The sequence below is a fragment of the Euprymna scolopes genome, chromosome 22 (assembly GCF_053919585.1).
Source record: "Euprymna scolopes isolate OS-2025 chromosome 22, ASM5391958v1, whole genome shotgun sequence".
NCBI lineage: Eukaryota > Metazoa > Mollusca > Cephalopoda > Sepiida > Sepiolidae > Euprymna > Euprymna scolopes.
Window position 1 is genome coordinate 70,430,642 of NC_136503.1, and position 21,635 is coordinate 70,452,276.

Genomic DNA, 21,635 nt, shown 5'->3' on the forward strand with positions numbered 1-21,635 from the left:
TCCGAGATGTCAAGCTTCAAATTCATATTGATCTTATGAAAATCCGTTGCCTCTGTCGAAAGTTTTAGGCATACATACATTTAAACAGACAGGTGAGATTTATATCATAGATTAATTTAAATGTTATTTTTTTTTCTTTATAAAGAGAAATAGTATGTTTAAGTATCAAGTTATGGGCAGCCATTTTTTTTTAAATCTAAATATTAACTTCAATATCCTTTGTTTTTATTTTTGTTTTCTTTTTATAATAAATCAATGTCTTCATTTTGATCATTTCGAAACCTATCAGCAAAGTTGTCATCTTTTAATCTCTTCCTTTTCCTCTTATCAGCTTGAAAACCTTTGTAATTATATTGTTTGTTATACAGAATCACAGTATCTATCTATGCACGATGCTGATTATATGCAAGTATAACTGGATGGCGGCCCCAGTGCATTTACTTAGTCACACAACTGATGATGGATAATTTTCAGTTGTTCTCAGCATTAACAGGAAATGTTGAAAACAGCTGCAGTTAACTTTACAAATCTGACCCTCTTCTATAGCACACGGATAAACCAATCATTTTTTTTTTAATTAAAATATGTGTTCATTTAACGATTATTTTGTCCTTTTATTTTTTTTTTTTTTTTACTCAAATAGAAAATATTTTGTTACAATGAATTTTTGAATTTTTTCTTTCTTTTTGTAAATTTAAAATTATCTGTTCCCATGAAAGTTAAATAACTAATCAAATAATTTTTTTGTCATACTTTTAGAATTCATCAGCGATTAAATTCAAACATCTCTTCTATCAGAGGTAGAAAGACAACTGAAAAAAATCTGGCTTCTGACTCCAAAAATTAGTAAAAAAAACAAAAAACAAACGAAAAAACAACCTAGCACCAACTCCCAACACGTGCAAAAATTGCTGACTTCTGATTTACCCATTTTTATACTTGCTCATTATCTTCTCCTATATATATAAAAGCGAAAATGTATGTATGTATGTATGTATGTGTGTTCACTTTTTCTGTATGTCAACGAAAGGCTTTTTTCAGAGAAGCGGTCGCTCGCTTCACAACTTTTTAAAACTTTTTATATCACATATAAATCGTAATATCTCACAGTTAACAACGAAGCTCGCCTGTCTATTTAATTTGCTCGATTTCGGGAAAATAAATATTCAATATTTGTCGCTCGCCGCATGTGGGTTAGTCATCTTGGGGGAGGGGGAAAAAAGCGTTCAGCAGTTAATGAATACTATCCTGCAGTCAAACTTGACCTCATTAACTCATTAAAACGGGCACCTGCTAAATCCAAGTAATTAAATAAATTCAAATGTGTTTCCATTAGCATCTCGCGGTGGGGCAATGGTTAATGTCGCACGTTTTTTTTTTTTTTTCACACTTTAATTTACAACTTTGCCTCAAGGGTTCGGGTTCGATCCTCATACTTACCTTTTTTTACCCCCCCCCACACCTCCAAATACCCTATTCTACTTCTAGTCTATATATATAAAAGCGAAAATGTATGTATGTTTGTATGTATGTGTGTTTGTGTGTCCGCTAAAAACATTTGACAGACACAATGAAAATTCACAAACAATCATATTGAAGCCCCATTCTTCGCCCAAAAAATATCGAAAAATTGGCCAAAAACGTTCATTTTTTTCGCCCTGAAATAAAAATATAACTTCAACAGTATTGAAATAAAATCCTTTTTTTATTTATTTTTTTTAAAATTTATTTGAGGTTCCAAATTGTGAAGAATCTGACTATGAAAATAATACTTACTGTATAACCAAGACTTTCCAACATTATTTCAAAATTAAAAAAAAATAAACAACACCCTACCTGAGAGCACATCTTTCAAACTCCTTGACCTAACATTCACAGCCAACATTAATTGGAACAAATACATTGGGGATATTGCCAAGGCTGTTGCAAAAAAAGGTGAGCTGACTCTACCGTGCTAAAAAATTACTCCCACCCGAGATCTTCCTATATCTTTACAAAGCCACAATTTGCCCATGAATGAAGTATTGTTGCCACATTTGGGTTGGAGTATCTACCACTCTTAGACAGTCTAAAAAAAAAGTCTCAAACCTAATAGGTCCCACACTGTTGGCCAAACCCCAACCTCTGTCCCATCGCCGATGAAATAAGAGCCTCTAGGTTGTTTTCTACTAGGATCCATCAATACATTTATTTTTTAATCACTGTTATTATGTATCATCTCTGTAAATGAATAGATACAAAAAGAGAAGTGAAATTATGTTTAGTGATTGCTTAAAAATGCATGCTTTGAAGGAAAATGAATGATACACACACACACACACACACACACACACACACACACAAGGATCTAGCCTAATGAAATGGAAGAAAGCACTTATGGATGGCAAGAAGTTAAAACAGATGAAAACGCATAGCAGAAGGCAACCATTTTTGGTTGATTCGGATTTTGCCTATACTTACAGCATACACATATTCTCTTCTTCTCCTCCTCCTCCTCCTCCTCCTCCTCCTCGTGTGCAATTATAGAAGTAAAAGAAGGTTACTTTTTGATGCAAGAATGCTTAAAGTTTTTTTTTTGTTTTGTTTTTTCTCAATTATATATTTTGTCATATGTCTTTTATTGTTAGGAAAATACATATTATTGTAAGCATTTTTTTTTTTTTTTTTTGGAAAAGCAAAGCGATGTAGAAGTGAAGTAGAAATAATAATTAAAAAGAAAAAAAAGAAGGAAATTCTTGTATTGAATATTTAAAAGATTATTTGAAGGAATATGTGCTCATCTTTGTGTATGTAATGCATATAATGCGAATACGTTCTTTAATATAACCAAAGATTCGAACTAAATCAGCGATGATCAATCACAAGATACCAGGCAATGATTTGAAAGAATCAGTTTTAAAAATCAGTTTACGCATAAATGTATTGATGCTCGTACCACTCTCCTGTTATCATCGGAAGCTCAAAGTCAATTGTAATTGCATTACTGCTGCTTTTGCAGCAATTACTTGTTGTAGTTTTTCCAAACCGGAGAACAGATTTAACAACTTTTGATGGTTTAAAGTTAGCTAAGGCATGCTTTAAGTATAGGATAGAAAGACAGTTCTTATGTATCCTAATCCTGCTTTCTTGGTTTTGATAGGTCAATCAGAGCAACTTCTCTTCTCTGTATCCTACAAGGAAAGTAGAGCAGCTTCTAAAGTCTTGGCTTTCTCTCTTAAGCGTCTTTTTATGATTGCTTATGCCATTTGCATGCATTCGATCTCTTGTTACAAACAGCTGCCGGGTCTTAACAACATTCCATTCATAACACGTTCAAAATCCCCCTGAATGGCTCAATTTGAAGTTTAGTCAGATGTTGTATTACTGTTGGGTGCTTTAAAAACATTGAAGTTAATTAACTCATTATTTGACTAGACTGTGCACACCATCCTAATTGTTAAGAAAGCATTTTTTTTCTTCAGTTTTGGTGAAACCCTGTTTTTTTTTTTTTTTTTTTTTTTTTTTTTTTTTTTAACTGGTTGAAATGTGAGAAAAGATTTTTTTTTTTTTTTTTTTTTTTTTTGCATCAATTGGGAAAATTCTTTTTGTCTTTTAATAGAAAATGAATATAAAAATGTGTTTAAAAAAAAAAAAATTTCTACATGAAAATAAGTCGTTTTTTGTAAGAGTATCATGATACAATCATTTCTTTTAATCTAAATGTTTCAAGCTCCCCCCCCCCATAATGCTTCTCATTCTCCCTTCATCATAAAACACTAATTAGCAATTTAGTTTGATGAATTATATCTTGCCAATCATCTAATTATATTGTTGACAATGTTGCCTAATTATATGCACTTTTACTTCCCTGCAACACAATGATTTCAAACGAAACTTATTTTAGCTTTATGAAAGTTAGAAATGTGTCTTTGTGTTGATTTCAATTCAATTTTTCTGATGTTTCAATAAAATTATTCACTGTCCACTTAACTGATCGCCTGAAATTAGTTGATATCTTTCTTTTGGACGCACTGAATAGGCATGAATGTGGTCTGGCATTGAATGCAATCAATGTGTGTGGTCAGCTTTAAGCTTTTGGCTTTTTCTCAGTTATTAAATTAAAGCCACTAATAATGCTTGAATGCAACTTCTTTCTCTTGACTTTTAAAACGTGTCTTTACTTCTTTGTGTACATTTTTCAGACTTTTTATTTTGTTTTATTTTTGTGGTGGGGAATGATGGTGAACAAAAAAAAAAAAAAAAAAAAAAAAAAATTCTTTTTTTTTTTTCTCTTGTACAAATCCTCTACGAGACTCCTCTGATTTAATATATGGGAAATATATCACGAACAGATAAAGGAGCAAATTGTCCCGTCTGTCTGTCTCTGCTACTATTCATTCTGTCTACGTCAAATGCATTGACTTATGTAGTATAAAAATGAACAAGCATTAATTACTTGAGGATGAAAATGTTGGTGTTTTTGTTAGACTTCAAACTGTGATGTTAATCCATATTCATAAAGAGACAAAAAGGAATTTAATTTTACTTAAAAATCTTTTAATCTTAGAAACGATCATACATTGAAAATATTCATGTTGAATTCTTTGAACTGATATAAATAGTAAAAAATTTTATATATATATATATATATATAAACATTTGAATAACACTGGGCGCAGTGCTATTATTAATTGTTGAGGGTTTTTTTTTATAGTTTAACCATATTATGAAAGAAGAACAATTTTATAATGAAAGGAAACCAAAATACACTTCTAAACTATAAAAAAAAAATCCAAAAATGCAGCAATTAATAATGGCACTGGTTTCCGTCAGATCACCAAAGTTAAGCAACATTGAGCCTGGCTAGTACCAGATGGGTGACCATTTGGGAATTTTACGCGCTGTATGTGCTTTCGGCTTTTGTTTCCAGATGCTCTGAACCTCCAATGATATTCAACAATGTTAACTCAGGAGAGGTGTGGTTGAAGATTGTGCAACTCTTGCCACAAAATTTTCATGCGCAGGCACCCTTATCGTGGGTATCCATAGTCTGTCAAGGCTAAGGAAGCTTATACTATATATATATATATATATATATATATAGTTGCCTGATGTGATCTATTTAGATCGAAACAGGAGTTCGACTGTCACAACCAATTGTAATATTGATTACCTAAATTGAATAAAATAATATACATTGTTCTATCGTATTTCCATGGCAGGTGCTCGTCTGAGCTCCAGTCTCTGGTCCCCCCTCGCCAATCTTTCTCAAAAAACACCCGACTAGCTGAAACCACCATCAATAATTTTCCCTACTCCCTATCTGTGCCTAAATCAAAACGTAGATACCATGAACAGAGCTTCTTTCTTAGAACTGCACGCCTGTGGAACTCTGTTCCGCTTGCCTGTTTCCCTCCCGACTTCAACCTGGATGTCTTCAAGTCCAACACAAACAAATTCCTGATGAACCGCCCCCTAAGTAATGACACCTTACCAATTCTCCAATACTATTGCTACACTATCCCTTTGATTACTGTACACACAATAACCCTTATCCCTGAGTGGCAATTGGGCCTTGATAAGTGGTGAACTCCATGTAAAAAAAAAAAATATATATATATATAATATAAAAAAGGCATCCTTCAGTCTTCACAGACTATGAATACCCACGGTAAGGGTGCCTACGCGTGAAATTTTTGTGGCAAGAGTTGCGCAATAGAGGTTCAGGATGACTGGAAACAATGCCGAGATAAGCGGAAAGCACATACAGCACCTAGAATTCCCAAATGGTCACCTATCTGGTATTAGCCAGGTTCAACGTTGCTTAACTTCGGTGATCTAACGGGAACCGGTGTGTCAACATGATTATGCCGTATATTTAATATACATATATATATATATATATATATATATATATATATATATATAATTTCTTATTCATACAGACATTTAGGTTATATATGCCTCATTTTGTCGGGCCAGAATTTGAGTATCATTTTCTGTTTTCTTTGCTTATTATGCAATCTTCTTTTCTTTCTGAATCTTTAGTTGTATGTATGCACATTTCGGTATGCATTATATTATCAAAAATATTTTAAGTTTTATTTTAGGTATCCAAAAGCATTAAAATTCTATTTGATTAATTTATTTTTCTTTCTTTTCTTTTCTTTTTTAAGTTATGTTTGTTAGAACCACTGAGATATATATATATATATATATATATATATACAAATTGTTGCTTTTACTTTTCTCCATAAAGGAATCCTGACAATTGTCTTTAAAAACATCCATTAGTGAACAATTTTAAAATGGGTCTTCTGTTACTTATGCAAACACTCACATCCATTTTCTCCACATAAGGAAGTCTAAATATAAAATGTAAATAAAAAGATATTTTATAACATGCAGACTTTTTCTTTCTAAGCAACTTTCATCGATATTGCATTTGAAAGAAATTAAAACAACTGGCAAAAACGGATGTTTAAATTGATAAAAGAATTGCATTCAAAATACAAAAACTCACAATTAGTTTTTTTTTCCTTTCTTTCATCTGTTTTCAATGATATCCTTGTTGATTTGGTTCGAAAAATCATACTATAGAAAAAGTATTTTAATTGAGTGAAAACTTTGGAAAGTAGGTATTTTATATTTAAAACTGAAAGTCCTGCTTTGTTTTATTTTTAAATATAAATCTCACCTGTCTGTTTAAATGCATGTATATTTATATGTCTGCCTAAAACTTTCGACAGAGGCGACGAATTTTCACGGGATTGGTATCGTTTTGAAGCTCGACCCTTCGGACGACAAATATCGAAAAATTGGCTGAAAACATTAATTCCTTCAGTCTCAACTGGGCACTTTTTTACAAGGAGGGGTCGTTTTTTTCGTTGACATTTTCAAAAGTCTTTCTCTCTTTTCGATTGACTAGCTTTAACCTTCGCCACTTAACCTAAACCATTGCCAATTTTGGTGTGGCGTTAGGCACAACAGTAAAGACATCAGGTTTTTTTTTCAAGTTCTTTTCCTCCTTCATGGCACAGCCTGCCTCCCTACAACCACTTTTTTTTTTCTTTTTGCTCAACACACACCTTCAAACACCCGGGCAATGCCGGGCACCCAGGCTAGTTTTTTAATAAAATACAAAGTATCGCTTTTGAAAATGTACATTCATCATCGTCAAATTATTACTATATATTAACGAGACCTTTTGAAAATTCTATGTCGCTTTCTATGTCAATCTCTAAAATTTACTGTTAAAAATAATCTGATGCCTCTGTTCAATCTCAAAAGACAAAGGATACCTCCTGCAGGGGCAGCTGCGCATGTAATTGTGAGGCAAGGGTTGCGCAATCCTAATCACACCTCTCTTGAATCGGTACTGTTTAAGTCCATTGACAAGGAGTAGTCCAGGACGATGGGAAACAATGCCGAGATAAGCGGAGAGCACATACAGCACCTGGAAGTCCCAAATAATCACCCATCTGGTACTGGCCAGGTTCATTGTTGCTTAACTTCGGTGATCTGATGGGAACTGTTGTCAAACGTGATCATGCCATACTTCAAAAGAAAAATAATAATCAATTTGAAGTAATAAATGTCTGGATCAATACTGTTGAGAAATTCCTCTTCTATAATAATAGTTATCAGTGTCAGCTAAACATTATTTGTATAACTAAAACAAATATATGTTTCCTTTATTTAAAATTGTAACAATTCAATTCTTTTTGAAATAATAAATATTCTGTCTTACTGTAAAAATAATTACCAGCTAAATATTTTTCAAATCAGTAAAACAAATGTTACGTTTTGAAATCTATTTATAATTGCACTTTTTTTTTGTGGGATGACATAAATTGATTTTAAAACGATTCATTTTAAAATGAGTAGTCATAATTTGTTTAAAATGGATAAAGTCGAAATTGTGTGATCAGATTAATTACCAATCGGAAGATCTCATTTTTTTAAAGTCTATGAAAGGTGATAATGTACATACAAATATTTAATGCGTATTTTCAATTCCATTTGTTTAAATTATCTTTTCACAAATGTAAATTGTCCTGAATACGTTTATGCATCCTGAAGATGTTTGTTTATGAATAACTACTGCAGTTTAATCATTTAATTTATGTGTATAGTTTTACCTATGGATTTACTGATGTTTTTTTTCTTTCTTTTTACTTTCTAGCAAACTGACTTAGATGGTGAAGTTCCAGCTACGACGGTGACGCCTGTTACTACTGTGGCACAGGTCGGAACCACAGGGCCAAAACGCCTCCATGTTTCAAATATTCCTTTCCGGTTCCGTGAAGCAGACTTGAAAGGGTTATTAGGGGTAAGTATCTGTTCTCTTACTTTAGTTACTTACATATTTTTATTTATTTATTTTTTTTTTTGGTCTTTTCTGTTAACCAAATTTTAAAGGTTGTTGCTAAAAAGTTTTAAGGAGAAGATATCATTAAAGATATAAATATTTGTCTAAAGTTTAAATTTAGCCTATTGTATGAATGGATTGTATGACTTTTGAAATGTATGCAACTTTCTTTAGGTTCTGTTGACACTAAGAATAACATGGCAAACGCGATTTAAAAAAAAAAAAAAAAAAAAAGTATGTCACCTCGCTAATAAAAGTGAACAATTTAGATCGGTTGTGCAAGTTTATTTACACTTAGTTTTTGGTACAAAATAGAATTAAAAGATTCTGACTTGTTACAATTGCCTTTTGGTAGCCTTTTAGTCCTTATCAGCTATGACAAATAGATGAAGATTACAGAAATGGATATTTTGCATTTGGATCTTTTTTTTTTTTTTTTTTTCAAATCTTAGTAAAAAAAAAAAAAAAAAAAAAAAATCTAAGCTTTTTTTCTGAAATTAATATTTGTAAAGTATCTTCTTAATCAGGTCAGTAAAATCATAGATTTCGTCGCCTTTATCATCACTGTTCATAAATTGTCTTGATTTATTGTTAGAGTTTGAGAACTCTAATCAAATTTATGAAAGATATCTTATTACTGGGTTTAGAAATATCAATGTCCTATTCATATATATTTGCCGACTGCTATCCTCATCTAAATAGTTGTTGTTCCACGACGTTTCAGCCAACTATTCTTCTGGCCTTCATCAGGTGGTTAACCACTACGGGATAAGAATGCTGACTTCACGAAGGCCAAAGGAATAGTTGGCCAAAACGTTGTGAAACAACAAACATGTAGATAAAGATAACAGTCCGCAAACAAATAAATATTCAAATTACTCATCTCTTTTTTTTTTTTTTTTATTACATAGGCATCACCACATTATCAAGGCCAAGAGGCCACTCAAGGATAAGGGTTAAAGAGTGTACAGTAGAAATTGGACAATATAGTAATCATTAGTAATGAAAATTTGGTAAATTTGATAACTTATATGGAACGGCTCATCAAGAACTTATTTACATTAGACTTGAACACAACCATATTGTAGTCAGCCGGAAAGCAGGAAAACGGAAGACAATTCCACAGGCGTGCAGTTCTAAGAAAGAAGCTTTGTTCATGGAATCTACGTTTAGGTTTAGGCACAGATAAAGAGTGGGTGGAATTATTGATAGTGTTTACAGCTAGACGAGTGTTTCTTGTGAAAGTTTGGCGAGGGGGGACCATAGATTATTCGATAATCAAATCAATGTCCTATTTGTTGGCAAATAAAAAACACTTAAAAGAATATCCTAAAGCTCTTCAGGGTATATACAAGGTATTCCTTGGCCTTTTGGCAAGGAGAAAAGTGCAGTGTTGATTCTGAGACTACATTTCATCCTTTTTGTCCTTTGTTAGTGACAAAGAAATCCTTCTAAACGGAAGCAATTTAAAATTTTTTCTCTCAATTCAGAGTGCTCCTTTTTAATGAGCTGGGTTTTACCCACATTAAAAACTGACCTTGTTGTTAACTCTGCCTTTGTTGGGAGATAAGTAAATAGGTGCATTTCTGAAGTGCTAAGATGTTGTCTACTGAATACGTTTTTTTTTTTTTTGTAGCAGTGAACAGCAACATTGCCTTCTTATGAAATTATCAAGAACTAACAAAAATGAACATTTAATTATACCATTTTCTGCACATATTTTAGAATGTGTGACGCCTTATTGATAAAATAGGTTTACATAGTACAAATTCGTTGATTTTAGCAATTAAGATTACACATCGGATATAAGTGTTAATATTAAAATTTGTAAAATGATTGTGTCGAGCTTTATTGTGTAATCAAATATATGGCGTTGATCGGAGTGTAAGTGAAATGATTCAAGTGTTTTTTTTTTTGTGAATGGTAAGGAAAATGTCATTTTAATGTTTTTTTTTGTTTTAATTAAATGTAAAATTATTTTTGTAGTCTAAAAAAAAATTGTATCTTTTGTAATTATTATTCATTTGTTTATTAAAAAAGATTTTTTTTTTTTTAATCAATCTTTCTTCTACTCTGCTGGACTTCCTATCTCAAATCTCTGGAGGTTGGTGCCATTTCCAAAAGCAGTTTCAGAAGGACTTTATCCTTCTCTGCATCTTTTGAATAATTAAAAGAAAAGAAGAAAGAAAAAAGAAGGGGGAAAAAAAAACAAAGCCTGTTTTTTTTTTTGTTTTTTTTTTAATTAGCGTTACATGTGTGATTTCTCCCCTACCTCCTTAGATTGGCTTATTTAAAACTAAATTGACAAAATTAATTAAAATAAAAGGCAGATCAGCACTAACTCCCAGGCTTGACTGTGAGTGGATAAAAAAAAAGGATGATTAAAAAAAAAAAATATGATTGTTAGTGTGATTGCTAATTAACACACATTTTCCCGCTAGTTACTCCTTCAATTTCCAAAGGGCCCCAAAATGATTTTTTTTAATTTTTTTTTATGTAAAATATATATATATTTTTTTTAAATTCCTTCAGGTCAAGTTTGGGGACCAACTGCTTTTATATATATATATGTGTGTGTGTGTGTGCACCTTTTTTTGTGTGTGGACAGCAATAATGATAATAATAATAATAATAATAATAAAAATAATAATAATAATAATGAATTTCTGCACGTGTTTTTGTGCATGTAGGCAGTCGAGACACACTTTTAAGTGATGTTTTTTTTTTCTTTTTGGGCATGTCCGCAAATGTGTTATTGTTACTTCTACTGCCACACATTAAAAGTAATGGTCCTGTGTATACGCATGGGTGCATGGTTCAGTGCATGTCTTGCACGCATGCCTGAACTTACATGTGCAATTACACGTCTCGTGTCTTTGTTCTTTCATTTATTTTTTTAATTGCTCACTTTTCTGTGTGTGTTTATGTGTGGATGTTTGGATGTGTAAACAAACAGTACTAAGTTCAAATAAACTTATGACTGTGCCTAGCCCCCCCTCCCTCCCCCTCTCCTAACTAGTATTTAAATTAAAAAAAAAAAAAGTAGACAAAAAAAAAACAGAAGTCATTCATTCGTATTATTTGGATTTTTCAGACTACTCTTCTCATATTGGATGTTATTTTCACAAATAAAATGAAAATAACATCCAAGATGAGAATAGGAATCTAAATAATCTAAACTCATCTACAAAAAAAAAAAAAAAAATCGAAACATAAGTGTTTAGTGTTTATGCATACCCTCACATATATACATGCATTAAAAAATAACTTATCTAAATAATCTTTTAAAATTATTATGTCTTTAATAAATTTATTCTAAAATGGCTTCAAAAGCAGTAAGGTGGGTCTCAATAAGTGCTGAAATCTGTTTAAAAAAAAAATCAAATATAAATCAGGTCAGGTTACATTAATTTTTATTTTTTTTAATGCATAAAAAAAAAAACATTAATGTAATATAAATTCTAAAATAATTGCAAACATTTTTCTATCAAGAATATTTCTTGTTGGCCTTATTCTTTTGTATAATAGAATTAAAAGCAAACGAGTTTTAAAAAAATTCCTTATAAATGATATCAACTACTTTAATGTTTTTTTGGTTTTTTTTAATGAAGTTATCAAATTATATAACAATCAGTTTAATATGAGAAAATTAATATAAAGGGAGGAAGGAAAATCAATTAATACAGTTCGATTATCCAATTGGACTGATTTACATATAATTACACTTTTCCTGCTTAAGATATTTAAAAGATTCCAAATATTTGATTTGTGGCTTAAAGTAAATGTGGGCATTTATGCATATACATTATTGTGTGTGTGCATATATATATATATATATATATATATATATATATATATAATTTCATTTGTCTGAAGAAAGCTATATCATTAATTGTATGGTTAGCATTTATGAGAACATATGATTCCAAATTCTGCTGACATGACAATTGGTGTGGTCCTTTTTCTCTTTCTCTCATTATGTATGTATATGAAAAAAAAATGTGTGTGTGTGTATGTATTTTAATAGAACCATCCACAAACAGCTGTTTCATCAAATACAACTCCTCAATGGAGCTAGAGAATCTCGCGAGATATGAAACCCAGTCACCAATCACCACTAACAGTGACTACCAGTATCCAATACTTTATCATCTGAACCACTAAATCCATTACTACAAGTAGAAAAAGCTATATTGTAGTTAAATCACATTCATTTGTTTACATTTTTGGTACTACTGATACTCAGGACTCAGTTTTTATTATCAAAGTTAATTTTTTTTTTACAGTAAGTGTAAATTATCATTTCCTTTACCAGAATGCCCCACCCATAAAGGAGCATATATATATACACACATATGCACACGCATATATATATATATATATAGTTATTTTTAATACCTACAGACACTAGTGTTTCATCCTTTTAGGAATCATCAGTACGGGGAGTAACGTCAGTCAGGAGATTCGAACCCGGCCACGAAGCCATATCTGACTCCATTAGCAAGGAACAAAATACTCGGCCAATGTTAACCGCAGCAAGAATATAGTTGAAATTAGCATTTATATAAATCATAAATATCATTCAAGAAAGCCGAGAGTGGGCATGTGGGCTTAAGTGACCGACTTATTTTATTTCAATATAAAGTGCTCAGTAATTTGAACTGAGTTCTTTAAGGAGTATATATATATATATATATATAGTACAAAATTTTGTTGAAAATTCAAAGACTCACGTTTTCATTTTTATAACCTTCGTTTATTTCCTGGATTTTTTCCATTACAGCTGTTTCATTGATGAGTTAGCAATTTTACGATTTTTATTTCCATAAATATATATATATATATAGACATTTACAGACTATAGTTGTCTCATGAATGCAGCTAGACATAGTGAGATTTGACACCCCAATGTCAGTCACTACCAAGTGTAACCACTGGCATTCACTGTTCTATCAACTGGATCACCAAACCCACTAGTAGAAGAAATATTGTATTTAAATGAAAATTTCTTTGCGTTTTTATGATACTGATGACTGAGGAAACTCAATTTGTTTTATAGAAAAGTATTGCTTTATGCAAAGTGGAAACAGTCATTTGCTTCAACCAAACTGTCCAGGTCTTCAGCCACTGTTTCCGATTCGATGTTCACCCACATTTTGTGGACCATCTATGTCTATTAAAACTAATATTCTTGGATCTTTTGAATACATTCTTTTGTATGTTATTGAACCAATTTAATCTACTTTGGATAACTTCCTCCATATCAATAACTGTCAACTCTTCCATTGACATATTTGTTCTTACGATAAATCTGTCAGTTCTTTTCCTATGGTCTATGGAATTAGAATCCATAGTTCATGCCTTGGATGCATACAGAAGAACAGATCAGATATATTCACTATGCAAGTGTCCTCTATTTTTATTCTTCTGACACACTACATGTACACTGCTGTAATCCTGCAGGTCACTGCCTCTTTACAGCCTCCAGAATTATCTCCAAGATATTTCAAATTCAAAACATTCTCCAATTTCTCTCCAGTTTTAAGTTGACTTCAATTTGAGAGTCATAAAAAGACGGAAGTTCAACATAAGTTAAACAAGTAGATGTTTATCGCCCCCATATCTGAATATCAGTGATAGATCCACCAATTGCAAATACTGCACAAGATATATGTATATGTTTATGTGTGTGTGAAAATGTCACTAATAACATTAATATTGCACATTAATGTTATTCGTTGTTGAAAACCTGCAGGTTGAAAATTTGAATCCATTAATATAGAATCAAAAAATATGCTGCAATAATGTGAACTACTTTACTTTCACTGAATGCATTCAATGCTATTCAAAATTAGGATTTACTCTATGCAAGGGTTTTTCTTGCTTAAAACAGATTAGTAAGGAGAATAAATTAAAGAATATAAAAAGATTGTCTCCCTAACAACTAGAATTTTATTGCACTTCCTGTGTAAGTTTAAAGAAATATATATATATGATTACTTAATTTAATCACATAAATTAATATATGAAAGTAGTAGTCCTCGCACGAAAGAGCAGAACACAAAATGTTTTAAATAATAATAATAATAGAATAACAATAACAAAGACTTCTGCTGGTGAGGACTATTATTGATCGTAATCAGTTATACAGTCCTTTTGAAATTTTCATCTCTATTTTTCTTATGTACTGAATATTTGTTAATATGAAATATGTTCCTTATTAAATTTTAAAGATTTTCTATTCTGAAAGAAGTTAAAAAAATTTAATCTAAAAAAGTTAAAGTTTTTGTTAAAAAAAAAAATCAGATTTTCTCATTATTCAGACCTGTATTACAAAGAGGGGGGTTGCAAAAAATGAGTTGTGGTGTGAGGAGAAATACAAACTGAAACAAAGAATATTCAGACCTGTAATAATACAAAGAGGGGGTTGCAAAAATGAGTTGTGGTGTGAGGAGAAATACAAACTGAAATAGAGAGAAGGCGAGTTTTAAAATATAATCTTAAAAAGATAAGATGCAAGTTAGAAAAGAATTTCATCCAAGGCATGAAAATTGTTAAAGAAAATGTTTTTACTATAGGCTTTAAAAATAGAGGTACAAGATTCAATTTAAAATTTGTTTATCTTCAAAGTGCACTTTTGTAAATTTTACAAAGTAACGTATAAAAATTTAATTTAAATTGAATCAAAAAATTACCTTGGATTTATTTTATGTAATATACATTTTGTTGCAATTTAAAAATATCTTTCATCTAGCAATTAATGATATAGATATAAAATTTTCAATTTTTTTTTTTTTTAAGTGCAACAAAATGTACATTACATAAAATAAATCCAAGGTAATTTTTTGATTCAATTTAAATTAAATTTTTATACCTTACTTTGTAAAATTTATAAAAGTGCACTTTGGAGATAATAAATTTCAAATTGAATCTTGTACCTTTATTTTTAAAGCCTATATAAAAACATTTTGTTTAACAATTTTTATGCCTTGGATGAAATGCTTTTCTAACTTGTAAATTTATGCGTAAACTTTAAGTATTTACTTCAAGAGTGCTCAATACGTAGGTAGAAAGTTATAAAATATATATGGCAATTAAGCTACACGGACTATTCCATGTTTCATCCACGCTTGATGGATTCTAGCATGGATGAAACGCGGAATATTCTGTGTAGCTTAATTGCCATATATATTTTATAACTTATAGAATAATTCATGTTGAGCTTTTTGCATCATATGACTAATGTAGACATAGGTGATATAGTTGTTTAAAAATAATGAGGAATTTTATGAATATAGATTATTTGTAATTGCTAGACTTAGTTTTTGATATGTTAAGTTATATCGGATGAGATGCCGACTTTTGAAATGTTTTATTTATTTTGAAGTAAAAAAAAAAATTTAATCTCAAATTTTAAGTACATACATTTTGAGAGAAAGAGACACAGAAAGTTGACCCTTTTTTTTAAATCCTTGATTTAGTTAGCTTTTGCCATATCTTTTGGCTATTTCAAAAGATTTAAGCACTTAAAATAGTGCTTTGCAAGCTGGCACCATTTCTAGTATTCTCCTGCCCTCTTTTGCCACTCACATTGACCTGTAAGTTGTCCTGGTGATCAATACTCTATGAATTAATCATTACTGGTTTTAAAAAAAAAAGAAAAAGAAATATCATACCATAATTTCATGTTTCGTTTTGTAACCCATATTTATCTGCAATTATTTGTGTCAATCAGACATTATCCTTAGCATTTATAATATCCTATTTGATAAAGTCCCCACTGGGAAAAAGCAGAATATGTTTTTTGTCTTTTCGAAATCCCTCCTTTCCATTCTTACCCCGTGTTTTCCTTACATGTATTAGGGGTTCGCTCCATCTCCTCTTGATTTCCTATTAAGCCTTATCGATAAAAACCATCTTTTATCAATTTCATATTCTTTCAAATAGTAATTATCATTATTATTATTACTGTTTCTTTTTTAAATACAAATATTATGATCTATTGTATGTGGTTTGAAATATCAGTGGCAAAATGTTCTTTTTGCAGCAATTTGGGACAATTTTAGATGTAGAAATAATATTTAATGAACGTGGCTCAAAGGTAAGTCTGACTTCCAGTCCTATGGTACATTTTCTTTTTCCTTCTCACCGATCAAATGTTAACCTTCAGGGAAGTTCGTGTTAGCTGTATTCATTCAAGAAAATTTATCGCAATTGCTTGGTATTCACTTTTATTTTACTTTTAGTTAATCAACTTTGCTTTAATGAAAATATGGCAGTCCTCTAAGAAATAGTTGGATAGAAACTTACAAAATTTACACAAGTGTAACTTTTACTTTGACTTATGAAATAGAAGTTTTAATCTTATAAAGTAAATTAAAGCTCTGAACTATAATTTATGTGTGTACAATAATGCGTTTTTAAGAAATAGATGTACACCAAAGAGACACCTCTTTATTTAAAATAGATTTCCTACATGCATATGAAATCAAATATGGTAATATGTAAAGGCTGTTTTAACACATGTGTTGCAAGATACAGTTGTTTTGGTGATATGTGCAATACAATTCGTTTTTTTTTTTTGCATTTCTGAAGATTTATCATATCTATAAAATTCAAACTTAGTAAAAAAATTCTTCCTTTGTTTTGACTATACAGCAACGATGATTAAATCGACATAATTTTGCAATAAAGATTATTTGCTTGATACAAGATGTTTAGCTTTGTCAGAAATTATATCAATTTACGTACTGAATATTAAAAGCTGAACATAACATCTAAGCTAACAAATCATATTTGATTCTGACTAACCAACTTTGATTTGCCATCGTGGTAATATGGTATTGATAATTAACTAATATACTTAATTACAATTTATTTTAAAAACAATAGATATGTTTTAGCAGTTCGATAATAATGGAGACATTCTTGAACAAACATCTCGACTAAGGAGATTTAAGATTTTAGTAAGAGTTCCTTATTTGCCTTGGATATTGACCCTAACAAAAAAGGCATAGTTATAGAACATAAAATTTGTTTGCAAAACAAATTTTATGTAAACGGTTCTTAGCAACGACTATTTTTTTTTTCTAAAAGAATATTTATCGTTTTAATATAAAATAAATTGCTACATTTCTGAATTTTTTAGATAAACAATGCTTATTCTATTTATCTGGATTCTGCAGACTCCTGTTCTCGTAAGTGGATTTTTCACAACGTTTCAGTCGATGCTAGCTCCAACCCTCATCAGGCGTATCTTGTCGAACTCAGGAATGTTTCCGTCGAACCAGGGAATCTACGCGGAATTTCGAACAAAACGCTTTATTTACTTCACAGTGATAGCATACTATCATTCCTTCAGCCATGACTGGATAGAACTTAAGTACTGATTCGCTATTTTTCCTAGTACTCGAACCACTGGAATTTGGAAATTTTGTAGATGGGATGTGAATGCTTGTGTTGATTCAATTGGAATATTATTCTCATCTTGGGTTTTATTAGCACAACGTTTGATGAGAATGATAGTCTGATTAATCAAAATAACACAAGCATTCACATCTCATCTACAAAATTTCAGAATTGAATCATGATGAGGATATAATCTGATCTATTATCTCTAATTTATATCAGCTGTTGGTTCGTTTAACTGCATGAACCTTCTGTTTATGTAGAAAAGGTAATGAATAGCAAAGAGGGTTTCATTGTTTTGTGCTTCCTCTCCTTTTTCTTTTTATTCTAGCGTTTCACAGATTGAACAGGAGAGAAAAAGGTTTTATTTAGATTCCCTGAGTGCCTTCAGCAATCACATCCTACATTCTATTACATCCTCATCAAGTATTTGCCGAAAGGAAGACAATTTAATTCATATGATGAGTAGATAACACACCACTGCGTCTGTGAAGATGATCGTTTTTTTTTTTTTTTTATGCAGGAGATTCTTCATCTATTTTTTTTTCGGTTTTCCTCTGAAAAGATGATGCTCTGATTAATGGTATCATTATTCCACAAATATGTTTGTTTCCACAAAAATAAAGAATTCCTGTTTGAGCCGCAATGATGCTACGTAACATTTTAAGTCTGGTCTTTTTTTTTTTTTTTTTTTTTTTTAGATCAGTGAAGAAGGCTAGTGAACATGTACCACGAAATATATCTTATACAACAACCTTTTAGGCAGTTTTTGACTTTGTGGGCATACTCTAGGGGGCGTCACCAAAATTCTGTTACTTATCAGTTTTGCAGTAGTCTTTCAGGAATGGTATACTAGTATCAATTCTTATCTGTTCAACCCAGTTCTTTATGGGTTGTTCTATCGAAAATGATCTAATTGCAGCCGATTACATCTATTGCACATACCTATATATTAATATGATGGCGTGTGTGTTCTTTTGTGTGTCACGCTTACATCCGGGTCATTTAATTGTTATGTTCTTCTATTTCTTGTAATAAATAATTTTACTGAGAATTCTTCATAAGTTTTGGTTTCGGTTATGGCTGAAGGAACTCGAGTTATGTATATATATATATATATATATATATTCGTAAATTTTAATTTTGGTTTCGATTCAAGCTAATGCACCCAAGTCATATGGATGTATCTTTTTTACTTTTGAAATCGCAACTTCATAACATGTAAAAATCGATAGAACATTAACTCTATAATAATATATACGAAATCTGCAAGAATTAAAATATCATATTTAAGCATACTTTACAACCGGGCTTTACCGGGTGTTCGTGCTAGCTTAGATAAATCCTTTTGGAGTTTTAACAAAAAATAGCTACAATAATATCAGAGCGTCTCCATTTACGCTGAACATCTACAGAATGCCAACATTAATATATTACATAGGAATGAGTCCTCTGTGGAATTTCCACAGGTCCCGCTAATTTCATATTAATAATTTATTTATGCATAAAAAATAAAATTTTGAATAATTTTGAAATATATGAATATGATAGAAAAGTATCTCTGTATACAATTATCATTTGCAATGAATGATTTTGTATGAAATGAGTAGATGAACTAGCAAAATAATGGAGGAGAGTATCTTTTTTTTTTTTTTTAATTATTCATGGTTAACAGTTAATTATGTAAATCAAAGTTGATGATCTAACAGATAAAATTTAGGAAACTGTAGATTTCCAGTAGATGACCTTGAAGTATTCCTATTTTTGATGCTCATTGGTACTATGCGTGTTAGAATCTACAATAGTTTAACATGTTCTGTTATGTTTAAAACATTTTAGGATGTCTATATTGTAAGTTTAAACTCTAGTTTGAATGCCAAGTGTTCATTACATACACAGCTAACATGTTCTTCTAATCTGGAGGCATAACATCATTTTTTTCTTATGGTATTCTTTAGTGAAATATCAGTCTCTTTTAAAGTTTTTCACCAAATTTTATATCACTCTTATTGGTTTTATTTAATTAAACTATTTTTGGTATTATTTTATGAAAAAAAAAAACAAACAAACAAAAAAAAAGCAAATGCAGAGAACATGTTTGAGTAATCAATTTCAAAGTTGATTTTCACAATGCAAAGATGTTTTATTTTTTCATTTAGTTATAATACATAAATGAAAAAAAAAAAAAAAAAAACTTTTGTATGATGAAAAAATTAACTTAAAACTAAATATTCAAATCTGTTTTTGCTTTTCAAAATTTGGCAACTATAAATAAAAGTTAAAAAAAATGGGGAAAAGGTACTATTTTTATTTCCCAACTTTATTAATTTGAATATTCTGTTTTTATGAAACTGAATTGAATCTCTAATGAATACCAAAAGTTCTGTCATTATCAAGTAGAATGAAACTACTGTTAATTTATTGTTTTATGTCCCAGTATTTCAATGTATAAAATGATTGATTCTATAAAAAATAAAAAGAGAAGGTATATATTAGCGATGTATTTTTTGTGTATGTATGAAAAGTGTCTATGAAATTGTACATTAACTTTCTGATTAAAACATGGCATTTAAATGCAAATATAAAACAATGTGTTTAAAAGAAATAAGAATAATTTTCTGACTTGTTAAAATATCAATGTTATAATGCATCCAAATATGCATTCGATAAAAGAAAAATTGAATTTGCCATGAAAATCAGAAATGTTGGTATTTTTTTTTTTTGTTTCATATGTAACATGGTTTCAAATGAAAAACACCATCAGAATAAATTCTTAGATGAAAACACATTTACAAAATAACTCAATCGTTCAAGTACTTTTAAATCCTGATTCAAGTTAACATTTCTGTGAAGTTCAAATCTCTAGTCTACCAACAACAATAATTAATAACATTAATTTAATTTTAAAAAATACTAAATATGAAAACATTTTACCTTTTTAGATTCTTTAAAAATGTTTTAAAATTTGACTTCTCACAAAACATCCAAATATTCTAGTTTTGTTAAACAATTTTTTAAATTGTTTTTATAATCTAATCAAACTTTTAATTTGAATTGCTTATCTTTGATGGTAACGTCTATATTTAAAAGTCAGATTTCCTACCTCTGAATAATTATTATTCAAGAATTGTTAATAATTTTTTAATAGACAATTTTAACGTCATTTTATAATTAAATATATTAATTGAAAATTGGTTTAATTTGTTTTCATTCTTAAAGATTCTAATGATGATCAAATTTTAATGTAATGTTAAATTTGATTTAGTTTTTAGGAAGTATTTCATGGTTATATACAAGTAAATATAATTGCAAAATTTTCAATTTATTTTTGATGGCACAAATTAACTAGTAAATAACCAATCATTTTAAAAATTCTTCTTGGATTCTCCTGACTCGGTCCCTTAGACCCTCTCTGTCGGTAGGTCATTAAGATGGCATCCACCGTACAAGTAAATAATAAATTTTGATAAATGAGTCTTCATCGAATTTATTTTCTCAATTTTGATTGTCTTTCATTCTTGAAGCCATGTTTAATTAAATATCTGTAATTATTGATGGTTCTTTATTTTATCTGGAGTGTGAGAGAGACAAAAAAAAATGGAGGGAAAATTAATTTTGAAAAAGGATGAGGACTGTACACATGTGCTCATATGTGTGAACAATGGGTTATGATTGCTGAATAGATGCTCTCATTTCTGCTCTCAGTAAAACTGTTTATGTTAATGTTTCATTTTTTTTTGTTACAGACACTGTACAGTTTCATTCTACAAAATTAGGTTAGCCAACAGTGAACATTCTCTTGCTTTTACATTGGTTCTTCACTACAACCCGTCCCATATAAGATTTTATAAAATTATTTCGTGTTTTCGACTATGAT

General features: G+C 30.2%; 1 protein-coding gene and 1 pseudogene across 47 annotated transcripts in view; one reads left to right on the plus strand and one right to left on the minus strand.

The window, feature by feature from the left end:
* The window catches only part of LOC145243461 (RNA binding protein fox-1 homolog 2-like), a 486,106-nt gene that overhangs the window by 375,469 nt on the left and 89,002 nt on the right, over nt 1-21,635 (plus strand). For 36 of the 47 annotated variants that reach the window (XM_080106365.1, XM_080106379.1, XM_080106363.1 and 33 more), the window contains 2 exons: nt 8,165-8,311; nt 16,398-16,451. In XM_080106365.1, the coding sequence (XP_079962491.1) occupies nt 8,165-8,311; nt 16,398-16,451 (201 nt within the window). The remainder of the gene's footprint in view (nt 1-8,164; nt 8,312-16,397; nt 16,452-21,635) is intronic. The other 11 variants (XM_080106393.1, XM_080106401.1, XM_080106400.1 and 8 more) reach the window with 1 other exon arrangement.
* Nucleotides 5,741-5,857, minus strand: LOC145244253 (5S ribosomal RNA; annotated as a pseudogene).